General features: G+C 34.7%; 1 protein-coding gene across 1 annotated transcript in view; it reads right to left on the bottom strand.

Annotated features, from left to right (window-relative positions):
- The window catches only part of Col12a1 (collagen type XII alpha 1 chain), a 109,994-nt gene that overhangs the window by 72,641 nt on the left and 17,057 nt on the right, over positions 1-20,296 (bottom strand). The window contains exons 8-14 of the mRNA XM_026409531.2: positions 19,941-20,114; positions 17,113-17,403; positions 16,310-16,912; positions 14,895-15,167; positions 12,307-12,579; positions 10,382-10,654; positions 1,587-1,859 (exon numbers count right to left, since the gene is read on the bottom strand). Coding sequence (XP_026265316.2) covers positions 1,587-1,859; positions 10,382-10,654; positions 12,307-12,579; positions 14,895-15,167; positions 16,310-16,912; positions 17,113-17,403; positions 19,941-20,114 — 2,160 coding nt within the window. The remainder of the gene's footprint in view (positions 1-1,586; positions 1,860-10,381; positions 10,655-12,306; positions 12,580-14,894; positions 15,168-16,309; positions 16,913-17,112; positions 17,404-19,940; positions 20,115-20,296) is intronic.

Genomic DNA, 20,296 nt, shown 5'->3' with positions numbered 1-20,296 from the left:
AGAAATAGAGTTTCTTAAACTACATCAGCCAATCTATTCCAGACACAAGATTTCATTTAGTACCATAGAAACTAATCATGTGAATATCTGAGCAATATGCCTTTACACAAATTTAAATTTCATACAGGGATTTTTTGGTTTTTTTGAAAGCTGGTTAATTTAGACAAATTTAAATTTAAACATATCCAACTGAGCTTCTCAGTGGTAAAAAGAAAATGAATTTCTCAGACAACTCAGACCAAAAGATTTTTGTTAAAGGACAATTTCAAATCAGGATATGGGACTTAACTGAAAATCCTCATGGCACTTCCCTCTTTCTCTTTGCCAGAAAGATCACCAAAATTCTTCTACTTCTTTCTAACAGAAAAAAATGCAAAGATGATCCATTTCTTTCCTCTTTTTCTAAAATCCTCCCAAAACAAAAGGAATAAAGTTTTTTTCCCTACAAAAGCTTAGAAGTACCCATGCTTAACAAATGAATTTGTGTGTGTGTGTGTGTTTTGGGGAGGGGGGGTTAAATATACATTTTTTTTAATAACAGTTTTAGTTTTCTAGCAAAACTGAAAAGAAAGTACAGAGATTCCCCATGTATCCTTCCCTGACCCACACATACAGGACCTCCCTCATTCCTAACATCCCCTACCAAAGAGGTACACTCATTATCAAAAAAAATAACTTTAGGAAAGAGAATTAAGAAATTTTGACACATCCTGCACCAGCCATGTGATGGTAAATGATGATAGATTATTCATAATTGTTCACCAAAAAGAATACTAATGAGGCAGAGTCACTATAATATTGAGTGAGATTTTGATTTTAACTTCATCAAATATAACAGGAATAAAGCAAAGAATCTAGGATTGGTCTTATTATATGAAAATCATTATGTTGATAGTCAGTAATCATTTATAAATTATTACTAAATAACTAGTCACTGTACTTGATGCTTTGTACATTGTTATTTCATTTTAACCTCATGAAAACTCTAAGAGACAAGATTTATTATCTGCATTCTACACATTAAGAAATCAAGATTCAAAGGTTAAGTAAAGTTAGTCAGATAATGCAACTATAAATGTGACTGAATTCTGTCTCCAGGGGTCCTGATCTTTTTCCTGGTTGGGGGTCCTATCTAGTTGATAAGAGATGGGTGGAGGGAAGTTAAATGAAGGTAGTTGAAAGGGATTTGGTATTTCAAAATATGAGTTTTTTCCTTCTTTTTGCAGTATGGGAAATTGAATCCGGAATGCTCTACCACGAAACTTCACCCCTAGCCCTTTTTGTTTTTTTTATTTTAAGACAGGGTCTCTCTTAAGTTGCTGAGGCTGACCTTGAACTTGCAATCCTTTTGCCTCAACCTCCTGAGTCACTGGAATTACAGACAAGCACCACCATGTTAGGCTGACATATTTTTTCATGTATTAATCAATCTGAATTTAAATTGCATTCTTTAAATATTGTAATTGTTCAGTCCTTGTTTAGCATATGAACAAAAAAAAATCAAGTGGATAAACTACATGTCCTTTGGGCTGATAGCTATTAGGTAGCACTAATACACTCCCAAACACACCTGTGATGTTACCTACATTCAGTTGTGGCGTCTCCAGTCAAAGGTTCTCCTTCTCCACTACTGTAAGTTGCAAAGACCGAAATTTTGTATTTGGTCTCTGGCTGCAGATTTTCTATTACAGTATGAATTGCATCTCCAGGAAGATTTTTCTCTCCAGCCTCAACATCATCATAAAGAGATTTCCATGAGACCCTGTATCCTCGAACCATTCCTGGAGCAGACGTCCAATAAGCACCAACTGATGTATCAGTGATGTCCTTAATAACTAAGTCTTGAGGTGAACCACGTTCTACAATAGAAATTAAAGGGAAATCATTTTTTTAAATAACTACTAAATATTTGAACATTCATTCATCCTGGGAGACATCCTAACTTGCTGAACACAAACTCAACTTGTCTAAAAAATTGCTATTTCTCCTTTCTGAGTTTTTTTTCCCTTCTGTCAGTGGAGTAGGATTGATGGAATAAAACTTCAGAATTATACTTGATTCCTATGTATCAGCCTTACCCCTCATGCCCAGTCTGATTGCAAGACTTTCTAGGAAAAGGTTATCACCCAAATTTGAAGGAATAGGTGTCTTAATTTTTTTTAAAGGAAAAATAAAGCATCTAAATCCCAAAATTCTGTCACATTTCAGTCTGCCTGTTGACATAGCCCATTGTTCACAAAGATCTTCATTTACTTTCATGATCTTTTCCTCCCAGATCTAATTTAAATAAGCTCAGTTTCAATGTATGATTAACAATAACTGCATCAATCTCATATCATTTGCAAACCTAAATTCTAACAATCATGTTCTGGAGAAATTTTTGTTTGCTCATACAGTTAAAAAAGTAGAACTAACTTTCATCATAGCTTAACCCTAATAAAGCTAAAAAATGAATAATTCTTCTAGAAAACTTAAAAGTGAATAGTCATCAAAATAAAATACACCACTTGTTCTAGCTGATCAAAAACGTCTGCTACTAAATTCTGGCTCTTTCATGAAAAAAAAATGGAAAAATATGGAAACCTCAATTTAATGGGAGGCACAGATGTCTTCCAATAAAACTCTCGCTCTCCATAGTTTAAATGTAAGATAAATATACAGATCACTTTATATTGGCTACCTTTACTAAGGCTTGTGCCACAGTGTGACATAATTATGAAACTATCTGCTTCTTCAGCATACACTTTGCCAGTAATTGTTGTATACTCATGCCAATTATATACAATGCTATTACAAGAATTATGGAAGCTATTCATTTATTTGGCTCAAAGAGTAAAAGTGAATATCTTAAAGCTATTTATAATTAAATAAATTTCAACACACGAAAAAAGTAAAGATAACAATGAACAATAAAGAAACATCAATAGACAAAAACCTACAATATATCATTAAATTGGAAGGGAAAAAAAGAAATAAAACGAGTTGAACAGCCTACCAGTCAAGCCTAAGTGGAAAATTCTATTATAAATAACTTTAACTGCTGACAGGACATCTCATCTCTGGAAGGAAATTAGTTGCATATTTTGCTGCAAGAATACTTATTTTCAAGAACATACTGACTTTCTCCCCCAAGTACACAAGGCTAATTCTCATTTGAAAGTCTTCTTCATTGTGTTTGCTACTTAAATGGCTACACATCTTTATATCTTCTCTACCTACAGGAAGATAAAAGTGCAATTTTAAGTAGTTTGTTTAATTTGTTTTGTTTGGTTCAGTTATTGAGGTTTTTATTTGTCTGTTATTTATATTGATCATTGATATCCCAAAAACTAGTCTCTAAGCTTCAAATGTGCAAAACTTTTTTCCTTTTGTTTCATATATGCCAGTTTTCCAAATGTGCCTCCTTCAACATTTCCCAAGTTGCGGTCAGAAATAGCTGCTATAGAATGACCATTCTTGAAAGTGATTCTGAGTTTAAATAAGCTAAATACTGTATTAATGACATTCCAAAAAATATAAGACAAAGTTAGAATGTGGGAATTCTATTCCAAATTAATACTGGGATAATTCACAAACAATAACTTTAGCTTCTACTTTTCTTAAAGGTTATGCTTCTCAGACTGTTTTTCTCCCTGCTTTCTACATCACTGAATTTGTGACATTGTTTGTTTCCATGACAACAGACATCTCACAAACACAAATACAAGTTAATGATTTCACCGTGAGAAAAAATAATAATAATAGGAAGAGAATTATGGCTGAAGCAAAAATATATTCACAAAGACATTTCTGAGCTTAAAACAAAAGGATCTCATATCACTAGACATGTCTCCCCATGCATTTTAACCAACTATTTTAACACTCTCAATACATATAAAGCTAGAGCAAAATATTAATAAAATTGCAATAAAGACCTTTTCCAGGTTTATCAATGTCCTGAAGATGAAATCTTCAAGAGCACTTTTTAAGATGCAAATGAAAAAGCAACTAAAAAATCATTTCTGAGTTCTCATGAATGTCATGACAACATTAATTTTAATGAACATGAGTAGGTTCTCAATCACAGAAAAAAAAATCCTCTATAAAGTCATAGTTTTTGCCTGTCCTATACAAAGGCATTATTTGTAGGGAAGAGCATTACCAATTCATATTAGTTACAAAGAAACACAGACTTCAAAGAAAGGTAAAAGGTATTTCTATTCAATAGCCAGGATTGAAAAGACAACTCCTTCACATGGGTTTCTTATGTCAATCAGTCAGCTTGATAAGAATATTCGTAAACATAAGCTTATACTATTCTCAGACATCATTTTTTTTCTCCAAAAAAGCAAGATATCTTAAGTATTGTTGCCTTACACCCACAAACATGGAAGAAGTTATAAATTCATGACACTTAAGTTTTATCAGATCTACAAACCTTCAAGTTTTTAAAAATGGGATTTTGGCTTGGCCAAACATTAGATTACCAAAAAAAAGAAGAAGAAGAAGAAATTTTAAGCACTCTGGGGCACAATTGGCAGGATGCAGGTTGGCAAGTGACCAAGTTGGTCTTGGGGCTAGGTGTACAACCAGCTGAGTGGGCCACCAGCAGACCATGTCAGTACCTGAGGCCCTGGATACTCAGTAGCAAAATAACTGGACTGTACATGATCAAATACACAGAACTGCCTGGAGAGCCAAAGGCTCCATCCTGCCTTTATCCATTAAATCAGAACATCCAGGCCTAAATGCTGATGCTTTCTAGAAATCTTTAAAATCTGCCCCGTAGTTCTAATTCATCTATAATTCTTTATTCTTTCCCCATCTCTAATTTTCCCCCTCCTTTTCTTTCTGCTGCTTCTCTCTGAGGCCTAGAGAAGCATTTACTTGGAATGTATGGTTGGTCAGTGTGGGAAAGAACCTTCACACTTTCAAAGGTAGCCCTGTAGAAAAAAAAAAAAAGTGTAGAAACAGGGCTACCTTTTCACAAAGGGTGAAAAACAAAACTGTTCCAAATGTTGGTCCTGGTGATGCTCTGTAGGATAGCTTGATGGTTCACAAATGACCAGATAATGGATAAGTCATTGGATAATGGAGAAGTTATTTAGCTCCTCATCACATCCTTTCTATCCCATAAAATACAGAGGAAGTTCACCCCTCCCTTTTCCCCTCTGCCAATATGTTGTAGCTTTTGTTCTCAATCTAAGGAACTCCACACATCAATAACCACTGAAAGAGATTATTTGGCTTCTTTTGGTTTAGTTTGATCAGACTAAGTTTGAGAAAGAGTTCCTTTTTACCTTAGAGAAAGGAGACAGGAAAAGAAGTCAAATTAAAATTCCAGTCCCTACCCTGTCTCTAAGAAAGATTATTGGTTCTCAAGAGGGCAAGGCACAGTTGCAGGGGCAGTGAGCAGAAGCCAAGTCCAGCAGACTTTCTGCCTCTTTCCCACTACCTTTCCCTGAGCCTGGACCCACTTCTGCTCTAGCAGAGGCTCCCTCACTCCCTCAAATGTACGTGGTTTTTTGTTGTTGTTGTTGTTATTGTTGTTGTTTGTTTGTTTGCTAGATGAACACAATATCTTTATTTTATTTTTTTTATGTTGTGCTGAGAATCGAACCCAGTGCTTCACACATGCTAGGAGGCAAGTGCTCTACCACTGAGCCACAATTCCAGCCCTCAAATGTATGTTTTATGATGTAGGGGTTGATTTAAGATATTTTCTCTTTTTTTTACCCAAATGACATTTTTTTCAATAACATTTAGCTTCCTGATGTTTACTGACTTCTGTTCTGGATTACATGCTGTGTTTTCTTCATTATGTTTATCTCATAATAGAATTTCTGGCAATTATTTTAAATAAGTCATCTTCTATAATGATGGTATGCATCTTTTCTATTCCTTTGATTCCATGTCAATAGTTTTCCCATACACTAGTGTATGTATCAGCATAAGCACCGTGAATAACAATTCATTCATATGATGGTATTAGCTAAAGGTATTAAATTCTATCAGGCTTTGAAATTTTGGCACGCAGCATTTCTGTCCTGATTATAAAACACATTCACACATATATTCAAAAGCATTGTTCTCATGACTGCTGCTGCTATGGAAAGTAATTCAGACAGGTGCATTTCTCATGATCTGCATATCCACAAGGGGTTGATTTGCACACTTTTGTTTCCATATACTATGCCAAAGATTAATACTTCATTTAAGGAACTTTCATATATTTCTTTAGCCCTTTCCATTTGCTTTCTGAAAAGTAAGTTATCATCCAACTCAAATGTAATTATAATATAAATTAGCCAACAATGATAACTGAAAAATTAATCATTCCAAAATGAAACTATATTTCATCTTATAGATTATTCCAGCAAGCTTTCACTAAGTTTCACATACCACTTTCAAAAATAGAAGTTAAATTGAAAATGTAATGTAAACTCTCTTCTAAATCAATTTGTCTTTTCCGTTAGAGCTCAGCTCAAAAGCCATCCAACTTTCCACAGCAGAATGCAGAAGACCTGCCTCTGGATAACATTCATGTGGAAATACACTTGATTTACAACCAATGAACTAGAACCACCATTCCAAAGGACAAAGTTCACTGTCAATAAGTTAACTCAGTCACTTCAAGTAATAAGTTCTTAAAAACAATGGTAAAAATTAAATGGTAATTCAACTTCAGAGCCTGCATAAGCAAAAAAAAAAATTATCTTCCTGTTTGATTTAGATTTTTCTCGGATCAACAATTAATTCACAGAAAAGGAACTGTGAATGACTGTCCTGTGATTGTGCTAAAGTTCCTTGGCAACATTAAAGTTGTTAGGCCCTAAATGTATGATTTTTCAAATTATGAGACAGCAGTAAATCTCGGGAAACATAGAGGCTTTGTTAGTTGGTCTTGATGAAGCCTCATATTACTCAACATCATGCAGAATTCTTGTGATATGCTAAAAACCTCATTGCAACAAAATGTCAACTGAGTTTGGTTTGATCTGTAGGAAGCCATTCATGTCTAGGGCATTGGCAAGTTGCTACAGCAACTGAAACAAAGAAAATTCTGAAAAGTCATATTTTCCATAGCCCAAAAAACAACACTCAGAAATTTTTTAAAAGAGCCATATTATTTCCGAACTGATATTTTCATTCATTTGTGGTAACTCTCTGAATAAAAATGAACACTATTCATTTAGAGGTCTATAAAAGAGGTTTATAATACCTCTTAAGTATTAACAGTAACTACAAAGGTTTCTATTAATATTTAACATGCACCTACATGTATAATCATGTTTTAGAAATTACATTAAGCCTACCTATTTTAACAACAACCACTCCGGTTAAAAAAAAAAATGTAAATCAAAACTAATGGTTTGTGCTCAAATTCCTCTGAATTTGAATCTGAAATAGTAATAAACTCTGCCTTTGTGATTCTATTGCATACAATACTAGAGCCAACCATGAACTTCCCCAATGCCAATGCTAATAAATCTCTCTTCCAGAGACAGGGGAATTTTCTGATCTTCAGCTGCATTTTTAAAAAAAGAAAGGAAGGAAGGAAGGAAAGAAGGAAGGAAGGAAAGAGGAAGGAAGGAAGGAGAAAGTACTAGGAAACAGATTCAAGTTAGGGAGGGTTGTAGGTTATAGTAAATATTTTTTTAAAAATGCATTCTTGCTTTTTGAATTGAAAGCCACAATGCACTTGAGGTAATTTGTACAATTTTCAACCTAGGGAAAGCTCTTATGGTTGCCTCCATGCCTCTGGATAGAAGAAACATTCCTTCAAGGTCTGCTCTTACCACCTCCTCTTCCAGGAGAAAAACAGATTAGAAAAACAGCAGCCCTCAAAAGCAGTTGCCTGGCTCTGTTTCTGGGCTTTCCACTCCCTGCATTTACCATCATATCCTATTCCTGTATATGGTATGTGGATTTGGCTGAGTTAATATAATAAAATGAAATGGAATAACCAGGGGCAAAAGTCTTCTATTATTTTAATTTAGTCACAACTATGCTTTCACATATTTGTCAAGTTTACCACACATAATGCAATGGGACAAATATGTTCATAAAATCAGGCTGGCAACTTTTTTTTTTTTTTGGTAATCTTTCATTGCAGTAAGGAGCTCTAGTGTAAATGAAAAATAATTTTTATTATTACAATTGAGTAACAAATTAACTATATTTTTAAGCAAACTTGAAAATCATCTAGCTTTCCTCCATCTCAGGAAATGAGAAACTGTAGTGCTTAATTTTTATTTTGTTTCCTGTGTATATCCCATAGAGACAATTTCTGATCAAATACCTAGTATACATGTGCATATATGCACTCAAACATGAATACAAGTTGCTAGACTAGACTATCTATACCACTGGTTCAAAGTTAAACATTCATAAACAATTAACTATACATCTAGCCCCCAAAAAAACTACAGACTAATAGAATGTGTTTGCTGTAAAATTTTTAAAGAGAATTTTATTATATAAGATTTTCAGGGGTTTTTTTTTCTTTGTTTGGTGGTGCTGGGGTTCGAACCAAGGGACTTGTGCATACAAGGCAAGCACTATACCAAATGAGCTATATCCCCATCTTCATTCTTGAAGAAAATACCTTAATTTTTAGAATTAAGAAATTTTGAATGTGACTATACTTTTAAAAGAAAGTGGTACAGATGAATATAAGAAGATTAAAAGGTACAACCAAAAGAAAAACTATTAAGTTATGTCCAGGACCATGAAAAAATTTAAAGGAGAATTTTTTACAAATGTAAATAATCCGCACTTATTCTTTAAAAAAATAAATAAATAAAAGTCCAAAAGTTTATCCTTTGAAAAAAATCCTATGAACCTCTAGGCTAAAAACTTATAAAAAGCATATGAAAAAGAAATCTGCAAAAGGTCAAAAGAGAAGGGCTAGTTTCTCCAAAATTCTGGATGTTGCTCCAGATGCTGAGTTCACATGCTTTTATTGTTATGTTTATGCCTCTGTAGTTAAGGCAATCTTTATTTCTGCCTCTCATTTTGAAAGTTTTCGTGAAGCCAATCAATACTAGCACTGTATTTTTAAATATCAGTTCTGAAGTTAGTAAGGTATTTCCTCTTGATGAATTTTATATACATAGAGCAATTTGTAATTCTGTGAAGAAGGAGGGAGGATGATCATCCCCTTTTATAGCTGGAAAAACTGAGGTTCAGAGGGGTAAAAAGCTTATTAAGTTTGCTCAGCTACGTAGTTCAGCCAATCTTCTGGTTATCAGGACTTCACACACTGGTATGTAATCTTATATTTAAATCCTTTACAAAGAACAGATTTTTGGGGACTAATGAGATTAAACTTTCAATCATGGTTATTTTGAGTTGAAAAATTTTTGTTTATTTGTTTTTAATTCTTGACTAGGTCTTTAAGCATCCAATCAGAATTACTTATTATAGGTTTGTCCCTGCCAGTTCCAATTTACAATCCTCCAAGCTCCTGAATTTGTCAAATTTGATGGGTATTTTGCCTAATTTCCTATGAATTTTTACATCACAAAAGGTATTTCAGATTCATTTTCTCCCAATAATGATTTAAATAAGTAATATAAAATGTGATGATAAAAAGAAGGAAAGCTTGTTAGCCTACACTACTAATCAGCATCATTGTAATCATCTAGTGATAACACTTTTTCTTTGCATTGCAATCATTCTCTTTGTGGTTAACTTGAATTTATGTTTTCTCTACCATGCACTACTTACTTATTTGTGGTGAGTTAAACCTAAGCTGCCATTATATCTCCAAAGAACCTAAAAAATATGAAACACTTTGACAATTTGTGGAAAAAAAACAAGAAGACAGTCTTGCTGGTTGTGCTTACTAAGTATTGCATTAACTCTGAAATTCTAACATGGAATTGAATTTTAGAAGTTACTTAGAAAACAAACAAAAACGTTGATTCTCATATTTCTCAAGCTACTATGAGTGCTTTTGTGCATAGTAAAAGAGAAGACCACATGACCGAAAGAGAAAATGGCTCCTATCAGGCCCTGGTTGACACTGACCTTCAGCAATTCAGATACTCTTCACCTATAGATATTTCCCAAGGCTCCTTCCCTCCCTGAATGTTGCACCTTTAATCTCCATTAAACCAACCCAAGGCACTATAAACACATTTTCATGGCCTTACTATACAGACTGTTCCCCAAAGATACTTTTTCCTAATCAAGTTAAAATTTTTTTTTCAGTTTCTTACCTTCTATATCTCTGAATAACAGGCAATTTTATGATTATTCATTTTCAATTATAAATTCCTTTTAAGAATAAAGATTACACATTTCCAGATTTCATTCTTTGAAAAAGTGTTAAGCTACCTAAATGCAGAATCACAAACAAGTTCAACAATTTTCATTAAAATATGACAGTGATTACCTTCCAGTGTTGTTCCTTCTCCAAAAAGGGCATCTCCAGCCCCAGATGCATACAAAGCTGTCACAGATAAGGCATATTGTGTCCCCTGCTTTAATCTTCTCAGCGTGGTATTGGTTGTATCTCTTCTCACAGTGACCTCTTGAGTCTCCCCTCCTGCCACTGGGGTGTATGTGACGAGATAGTGTTTGACTTTTCCAGGTGCTCCACTCCAAGATAACTTCATAGTTGATGTTGTAGCGTCAGAAACTCTTAAGTCTCTTGGATTCCCTCTAACTTCATTAAAAATGACAATAACAACATTAAAATCCATTATTTAATAAACTGACTTGAAAAAACACTTGGTTACTTTATATCCTGAATGAGGCTAGTCATTTAAACTGTTAAACAGTCAACAAAGTTTAAGCATTTCTAAATATGGACCTCTGTGTTAGTAGAAACAAGGCCAAAGACATTCATTTTCTGAATTTAGACAGATTAAAATCTTTCATGTTAATCTGTGTAATTCTCATGTTAGAATATTTTGTATAAAATATTTTTCTTAAATTTTCCCTGAAAGTGGGAAAAAACTTTATAAAATGCACCCATATTGATTAGTATTACAATGGAGGAGACTTTAACTCCTCCAAGATGTCTCAGGACAAACACTTTGTTGGTATAAGGCTATAATTATCTAAAGGTAATATCCAGGAAATAATGCTGATAGAATAAATGTGATTAAAATGATCTTGTCCTAAGGGGAAAAGAGAAGAAATAAGTTGAGACAGAAACTTGGGTACAGCTTGGGTATAGTTGAGAGGGCCACCTATCCCTTCTCAACTATGATGTCTAGCATCTCGTGGCTGCAGGTAGATTGGCCACATCATCTCTGAAGAGTCTCAGGGTACTCAGTTACTAACTGGGAACATAGCACCCAGCCAGTTTTACTCCAGAAAACAGAAAGATGAAGAGTTCCTGGGTTGTTTCATGGTGACCAGCACAAAGAATCCCAGATTCCCAACAAGTAAAAGAAAAAATGAAACAGTGATTTCCCAAAGGAAGAGAAAGGAGGAAGAAAGGACACAGAAGGAGAAGGGGTTACCTTAGAAAAGGCTAATGAGCTAAATTGCACAGGGAGGGAGGGGAGCAATGAAGTAGAGGGGAGGGAGTGACACAGAGGCCACACTATACTGTAGTAGATATTCCTTGGTGGCATCTGACAAATAGCAGTGAAGAACACAAACTCAGATTCATGACTTATGAACCACATGACTCAGAGCTATTATTTAATTCCCTTGGCCTCATTTCCTTCTAAAACTGGGACAATAACAGTAACTTCATAGTCTATACAGGAATTTAATGAGATAATATGCAAAAAAAATCTTTGCAGAGTCTACTGCAAATAGGTGCACAATAACTGCTTGTTTTTGCTAATATGTCCTTAGCATTTTATTATTATTAAAAACTACACAGATAAGACATAAAATAAAGATTATATATGCCTTTTTCCTTCAATGAAATATATATTAAACACTAATTATTTACAACAAATGTCAGAATAGATCCCAGAAGTCTAACTGCCACAGTAAATAAAAACAAATTAATGTTTAAAAATCTTCCGAAAGAAGTAAAATATGATCTGTTTTCATGGTGCCAAACAGTTTGATTTTTAATCCTTAGTCATGCTTCAATTTTTAATTAAAATATTTAATAATATCATTTTCAATGAATATTAAGACCATATCATAGAATTCAAGTTCTCCTGAAACAAATGATGTCATGAGTAAATAAAAAATTTGAATAACTTCAATTTCAAAGAAGTATGGCCTAATACACTCAGATAATTGAGACAAAATGTCTCATGACTTGTGTTATCTGGAGAGTTATCCAAACTTTCCCCTCAGTTTAAGATCTTGGTTGTTACCATATAATCAATATATTTCCTCTACCTTCTTCAGTAGCTGCATTTCCAGTCAGTGGAGTGCCAGGTCCTGAGAAATATTCGGGAATTACAGATACTTCATACTTTGTGTCTGGAGTCAGGTTCTCCAGCGTTCTCCTCCTTTGGTTGGCTGGAGTGGTAACTTCTTTGCTTTCTCCACCAGTAACTGGTCTATATATAATTCGATACCTTAAAACTCTTCCTGGAGCTTGAGACCAGGTAATTTTAAAGCTATCAGTAGTCTCATCTGTCACTTTTAGGTTTCGAGGTGCTCCTTTTACTAAAACAAACAAACAAACAACGTATGTATGTATGTGTATATATATTTATATATCATATATATGTTCAAAAAAAAGTTAGCAGAATTTATGTGAAAAAATACAAAAACTAGCGTTTATACACTAAATTAAAGCATTTCTCTAATTAAATCTACAGTTTTTGGACAAACATCCTAGTTTCTGCACTCATTTAGCCAGAATAAATAGATTCTGAAACAATACATTAACTAACTTTATCTGTACAGTCATTTGATTTGAAGAATAACTGGACTATATATGTGAGGGAGAAAGCATGTGATGGGTACTTAATGAACACTAGTTAGATCTATATCTTGAAGTCAAATTGCAACATGGATAACATACACAGACTCACAGTCTTCAATGAAATTTTCATTAAGCCCAAATGAGAGCATGATTTGGCTTCATGTCTAGTAAACATTTATTTGTTCAAGGGGACAGACTGTCCATATGGACAACATATTGAGAAAAGGTAAACTCAAGGTCATTGTGTTCTCAGTCCACTACAGAGAAACATGCCTGTATCTTCCTCCTAATTAGAACTTTTTACTTAAAAATTTAACTTTACTTAAAAATCAATAGATCAATCCAAAGAGGAAGAAAGGAAAGAAAGAAATGGTGGTTGGCAGACTTACAGCCATGATTCATTTTGTATGGCAAGGAAAAAGACTAAATTAGTCAGAACAAATGAGGCAGATAGACTGAGGAGTTTGTCTCCTGGCTCTGAAACTTAACATATATGTAACCGTGAGCTTTAGATTACCCAGCGGTAAGACAGGACCACTTATTGGATTATTGAAGTGGTTGAATAAGATAATCCATGGAAAAATATTTAGCATAGCATCTGACACATAGCAGGAGCTCAAAAAGTGTTATCTTAATGAAAGTATTGAATCAGAAATTTCCCTATTGACTAAAGAAAATTCACATCTTAGATTTTGCTACAAACCGTATAATTAGAAAGGCATTGCCAAATTCTGTTGTAATAGCCCAACGGCCAAAAACTAGAGTGTCTGTGAATATAGTGGCCTCTACTCCAAAACTATTTCTCAGAGGAGGGGTCAAGTTTTAACGTGTTTATTTCTACAGTTTGTTTTTATGAAAAGAAAGTTTCTGAGAAAAAAAATTCCTTAGCTTTTATCAATAGAATATGGCCATGTGTGCCAGATCTATCAGTAAACATTCTGTAACTATTGTAAATTCCTCATGCTGGTCTTTGGGCTCTTTCCCTTATATCTCCAGTCAAAATAGAGAACAATCAACACCTCTTGTAATATTCCCAGTCTTTATATTAAGAGTAATTGCTTTGTCTTAATCTTGTCCTAACCAGGTTACATTGGTGCCCTTTAATTGTCAATATTATGTCAAAAAGTATTCAGCTCTACCCAGTTGACCCATCTAAACAAATACTTCTTAAAGCATTGGTAAAATTAGCACACCCATGTTCACAGAAGCCTTATTCATGAAAGCTAAAAGGTATAAGCCACCTGAATATCCATCAACGGATGAATAAACCAAATATGGGGTATACATATACAGAACAGTATTCATCCTTAAAAAGAAAGGAGAATCTGAGTCGCGTTGCAATGTAGACAAATCTTGAGGACATTGCACTAAGTGAAATAAGTATTATATGCAAAAGGACAAATGCTGTATGGTTCCACTCTTATGAGTCACTTAGAGTGAAAAAGTTCATACAAACAGAAAGCAACATGATGGTTTCCAGGACAGAGGGAATCAAGGAATGGGGAATTTTAGTTGAAAGGCTACGGAGTTTCAGTTCTGTACATTCTAGACATGGATGGTGGTGATGGTAGAATAACAAAATAAACATGCTTAATGCCACTGGAATGAATGTACACTTAAAATGGCTAAAATGATAAATTTTATGTTATATATATTTCACCATATTTTTTTTAAAAAAAGAAAATATGTGGCAATATGTATCTGTAGTTAGCTCCATTAGCAATATAAGGCAATTGCAGAAGGGTTTAAAACATGATGTTGCCAAAATGTACAACAGAACATGATGGAAAAGCAGTATTTCAAAAGTTAGTTCCACAAGTATTAACAATTCTCTGTCTCTTAACCTTGAATTCATCACAACAAATCTAGAGTTTTTTACTTAAAATTGTTTTTCTCTTTCTAAAAAAGATGTATAAATAGCTGTATCTTAAAGATACCAAATTTTACAAAGATGTTCACAATTCTGGACTATAAAGCTGGTGGTTATAACTATAACTTTGTTCTGCAATAAATGACTAGTTAATGATAAACCATGATAGAAACCCCATCACACCTTCTTCAGTGGTCTCCTCTCCAACTGTGGGAATGCTGAAGCCGTCCTCATACTCTGCAGTCACATTAACCAAATACAAGGTCTCTGGCTTCAGGTTGTTGAGAACAACACTGGTGCTTGAGGCTGGCTCCACCACTGTGATCTCGTCGTCCCCAGTAGCTTCCTTGTATGTGATGTGATATGAAAAAACATTTTCTCCAGCAGGAGACCAGTTGGTTTTGAAACTGTAAGATGTCACCTCAGAAAAACTAATATTCTTTGGAGGCACATAAGCTATTAAAAAAAAAGACTTGATTTAAAATTTTAAAATTTATAAAACAAAAATGGATCTAATGACTTCATGTTTCTGAAATGGCTTATATTAATTTAGGAAAGTGGCCATTAAGGCCAATGTACTGAGTCAACCTTCCACACACAACCACTGAGAGAGGGCCCTTCACTCACAGCCTTACAAGGAGGTCCTGATGATTTGCCTTGACCATCCATTATTACTGAGAAATGTAAACGCCTAGTTAAAATTGAATCTGAGCTTCTTAAGACAAAGTGGTAATAGAATGGTACTCTTCATGTGTGGGCTACTTCAGTACTAGCAAAGCCAAAAAGAGCCACTGTGATTTTCCCATTCATTCCCAAGGACTTGGATATAAACCTTTGGTGGTAGGTAGGTAGATACTTCAAAATAAAACTACAGAAAATTTTTCCTAAAAAAGAACACTCATTAAACTAAGCATTTAAAAATCATAGAATGAGACAATGCTTAATGCACATTGCCTGTCCTCCAGGGAAATACTACTCGAACTGGAGAGATGAGCAAGTGCATAGTTATAAACAAAAACGGCAACACATGTGGATGCCAAATGAATGAAAGCAATAGTGAGCGTTCCAGGGCTAGAATAGTTAAGGAAGGTAGGACGCAAGAGATGGAACTCTTAACTGAACACTGAAAGAGAATTTAGTTAAATGAAGAAAAAGAGGATAGGGAACTCCAGATGTGAGGAGTGATGCCCAAAAATTATCCAGAAAAGTAAATTTCTAAAAAGAATTCAAAGGTTCAGGACTTTGTTCTAGTCACCTTTGTTCAAAGGACCTGGCTCAGTATCCAGCACATAATAAACACTCAATAAATTGGTGTTGATTTGCTATGGCCAATAGGTGAGATAAAGTTGGTTCCTACCCCTGATTGAGAATCTAGGAGCAAAAACATCTCACAACTCTTATGGGTGAGCATAGCCAACAAAGAAATGATCCATACCCAGCAGCCATCACTCAGAGCTAAATAGACTAAGGCCAGTAGTTTTCAATGACGTAGGAATGTTACTCTCTCCAATTCATAAAAAGAATTGAAGAAGCCTATCATCCACAGGTTTAGAATCAAAAGGCTTTGGTCATGAAGAGATAACTTGTACTCCACAAACCTTTTTTCTTGATAGCTGCCAATTCTTGCTCAATTCTAAGGCATATAGATTGTGTGAGTTCAAAAGATATCCTCTGAAAAGCATCAAAATCTTCCACTGTGAACACATGGGTCTCAGCAGGAGGAGAAGCGATAGCTTCCAATTCCGAGCGAACAGCATCCTTCACGCCAACTGCAAAGATTTCAACATCTGAATTCCTTAGTTTTATGGCAGGATCTCTGAAAGCATCTGATGATTTCCCATCAGTGATAAGAATCATAACCTTTGGTACATTGCTTCTTGAACCCTTGTTAGGCACAAATATTTTCTCTCTGACATAAGTCATTGCTTTGCCAGTGTTCGTAGATCCTCCTCTGTAGGGGAAGGTGTTTATTGCTTTGATTATATCTTCAACTCTGGTAAATTCTTTCAAAGTGAACTCGGTGTGAGGATCTCTACTGTACTGGACAAGACTTATCTGGACCCTGTTTGGTGAAATCTCGAAACTTTTTGCAAGAACTTCCAAAAATGCTCTAACTTTAACGAAGTTTGCAATGCCGATGCTATAGGAGCCATCAACCAAAAACACAATGTCAGCTTTTATATCCACACCACGTGAGCATTCTGTAAAGAGAAGAAAAGCCCATTAAATTTCAACAAGTATGAATTCATCTTTAAAATATAAGTACTGCCTTTCCTAGCATGCTTCTTTCAAAGAAAACTATTGCAAATTATTTTACCTGAAACCAAGTCTGGACCAGTGGGGCTTACTGTCAAATGGACCTACACAAATTACAAACCCAATGGTGCATGCACTCACTCACCCACTTGAACCTTCATTGGCTGAGTCTTCTCCATTATTGAGATAGCTTCACTGGATGTCAGTCCCTTCATGGCAGAAACACTGATCTGGTATTCCATGTCTGCTAAGAGGTCACGAACGTTGAGCGAGGTTGTTTGAGGCCCCACACTCAGAGCGTGCTGTCGGCTTCCTGCAGCCATTGGTGTGAGGAGGACTTTATAGCCAGTCACTGCACTGGGAGATGGATCCCAACTTAGCTTAATGTATTTCGATGAGACTTCCATGGCAACCAAATTTGAAGGAGGCTCAACAACTAAAAAGTTATAAATAAGTAGACAATGATTAATAACAAGAAAATGCAACTGTATTAATTAGTTGATTAGGTTTGAACCTTCAGTTCTCCTTATTCACAGTAATGATGAGGATATGCCCGACACCCTCTTTCCCTTAATTTCATCTGTACCTACAAACCAGTAGTGACTAGTGCCTGGATTTTAGTCAGATTGATGAAAATTTTAGGGAAAAAGAAAGTATTTAAAAGAAACTAACAATAGGGCCCCTGGTGCCTGATTCTTCTCTGGAACCAAGATTTCCATTTTGGTTTTGGCATTTCACCTGTTGCCTTTATTCTCAGAGTCCCAAAAAGGTGATAAATATTTGTTAAATCGATGATTCACACAATCCATTAGAAAATTTTTCTCTTTTAATAATGTCATTAAAGAGAAAAACTGATCTTTGGAAGACACTATATATGATTCCAAAAAAATAAGAAGCACTTAGCAGTTTTCAAATGACAGGTTCTTTTTAACAATTTTAACCCCAGTTAATACTGAATAAAAGAAAAAGTTCAATTACATTCGAAATGCCACAAACAAGAGGTGAAATAACAGTTTCTAACAGGCATATTTTGATATGTAAATATTGATCATGTAAAAAAATGTTGATCCTTAGTCACTGTAAAACATAGTCATGTAATTTAAATTTAAGTATTTATGATATTAAAGATATTCCAGACAAGTCTCCAAAATTCTAGGCTTGCCAATGGAATTGACTTCCCAGAAGATAAAATCATAAATTTTTATAAATCAGACTGGATGAAGTAAGTGCAAAAACAGGCACAAGTTTATTCATTACCTCCTAAAAACAGTCAATCAGATGCAGTGTCTAAAAATGATGTTTTAGTGAAAAGTAGCAGGAGGAGAGCCATAAATGTTCCAACTGGAAGTTTGGCAAAAACTGTTGGGTGGTACAGAGACAGTACAGGGAACAGAAGTCTCAAACCAATGCCAAAGGAAAAGGAGAAACACCAAAGAATGGTGTGAACAACTGTGGAGTGGCCCCTGGTCCCCATACAGAAGAATTTAAGCCATGGTAGGATGAAATTTGCCCTTCTATTATGGTTTAGCTATAAGATGTTCCCCAAATGCTCATATGTGAGACAATGCAAGAATTTTCAGAGGTAAATGATTAGATTATGAGAGGTGTGACCTAATCAGTGCATTAACCCATTAAGACAAATTAACTGGGTGGTAACTGTAGAAAGATAGGATATGACTGGAAGAAGTAGGTCACTGGGAGTGTGCCTTTGGGGTTATATTTTGTACTTGGTGAATGGAGTGCTCGCTCTCTCTCTCTCTCTCTCTCTCTCTCTCTCTCTCTCTCTCTCTCTCTCTCCTTCCTAGTGTCATGTCCTGAGCTGCTTTCCTCCATCACATCCTTCCACCATTATGTTCTACCTCATCTTGGACCCAGAGCTATGGAGTCAGTCAACCATGGACTAAACCTCTGCAACTATGAGCCAAAATAAACTTTTCCTCCTCAATGTTGTCCTTGTCAGGTTCTTTGGTCACAGCAACACAAAACTAACTAAAATACCTACCCTTACATACACACAACCTCACCTTAGTGAAGAATTAGCATATTTTTAAAAAGAGAGTAAAAACAGTTCATTCAAGGAAAGTGGTTGTGGGGGAGATGGATTTTGTAATAATACAGAGCAAAAAGTCAGGAATTAGGCAGTAAAATAAAGAAAAAGATTCAGAGTTCATGAAATAATGAGAGGTTGTGAGATAAAGTTAGCAACAATGAACATTGCCAAAATATTTGAGACTTGGAGACTAATGGATTTATAGGATCGAGGATGTAGCTATTTAGAGACATATCATTTGTCAATTCTTAGACTAAAAAGCAAACAATCATGGAAAAATATAAACACCTTGAATTGTGACTTTCGATGTTCAAAATGATGTTTGTGAAACATCTTTTTGAAATGTCTCTTCTTTCTTCCACATATTTAGAAGTAATAACTGATAGAAGTGGAAAAGCTTTCCAGATGTGGGAGTATTAAATTGACTGGTTTTTTAAATATCCTTAAAAGCTTTGAAAATAATAAGTAGAGTATCTTGATGGAAAACCCTTGTCTTTAGTCAATTAGTAGAAACATTGTTATTATTTTAAATTATAGAATGCTAAAATAAATGTCTTTTCAGCAAGCCAATTTTCACATCAGAATGTAAAGATAATTAAAGCAAGTGTCAGAAGAGCCTGATTATGGATAGACAATATGCACGAGTATTAAAGAACAGAGCAAATCAAAACTTGTCCCCCAAAGTTTTAAGAACTTAACAATGACATAAATATTTTATTGAATTGCTCACTGATGGGACAGGTTAGTACAAATGGCATTAATAATTTAAGTTCTGAAAAACAAATAGAATATGAAATTAGAAAATCACTGGAGGATATGTTTAAATATGATTATTTGTAAGATATCTGTAAAGCTATAAGTGTTAGCAAAAAAAAATGGGAAATTCTAACACATGGGAAATAGTTAACAAACAATGTACTTACCTTCTTCTCCACTAACTAATTCACCAAGCTGTTCATCAACACCTGAGCACACCTGGGAGATGATCTCATTTTGAATATCCACAATTGCATCAAAATTGGCCACATTGAAAACATGATTCAATGAAGGTGTGGATGCAATTTGTTTGAGCTCTTTTGCATCTGCAGCTTTAATGCCTTAAAAACAAAAAGTCAAGGATATATTAAAATGGGAAAGGTGTCTACTTAAATTTCTTCACTTTCTCAGTCTTTCACAGCTGAACACATTTTCAAATCCTTAAGTCATAAGCCAGAATTACTTTGCTTCATAACGAATGTGCAACTGTTCAGATGACAAAAGCATTTTATAATTTCACATA

This window comes from Urocitellus parryii, chromosome 8 (assembly GCF_045843805.1).
Source record: "Urocitellus parryii isolate mUroPar1 chromosome 8, mUroPar1.hap1, whole genome shotgun sequence".
In the NCBI taxonomy this organism is placed as follows: domain Eukaryota; kingdom Metazoa; phylum Chordata; class Mammalia; order Rodentia; family Sciuridae; genus Urocitellus; species Urocitellus parryii.
The sequence above is the reverse complement of the archived record's forward strand: the minus strand, read 5'-3'. Positions and strand labels throughout refer to the sequence as shown.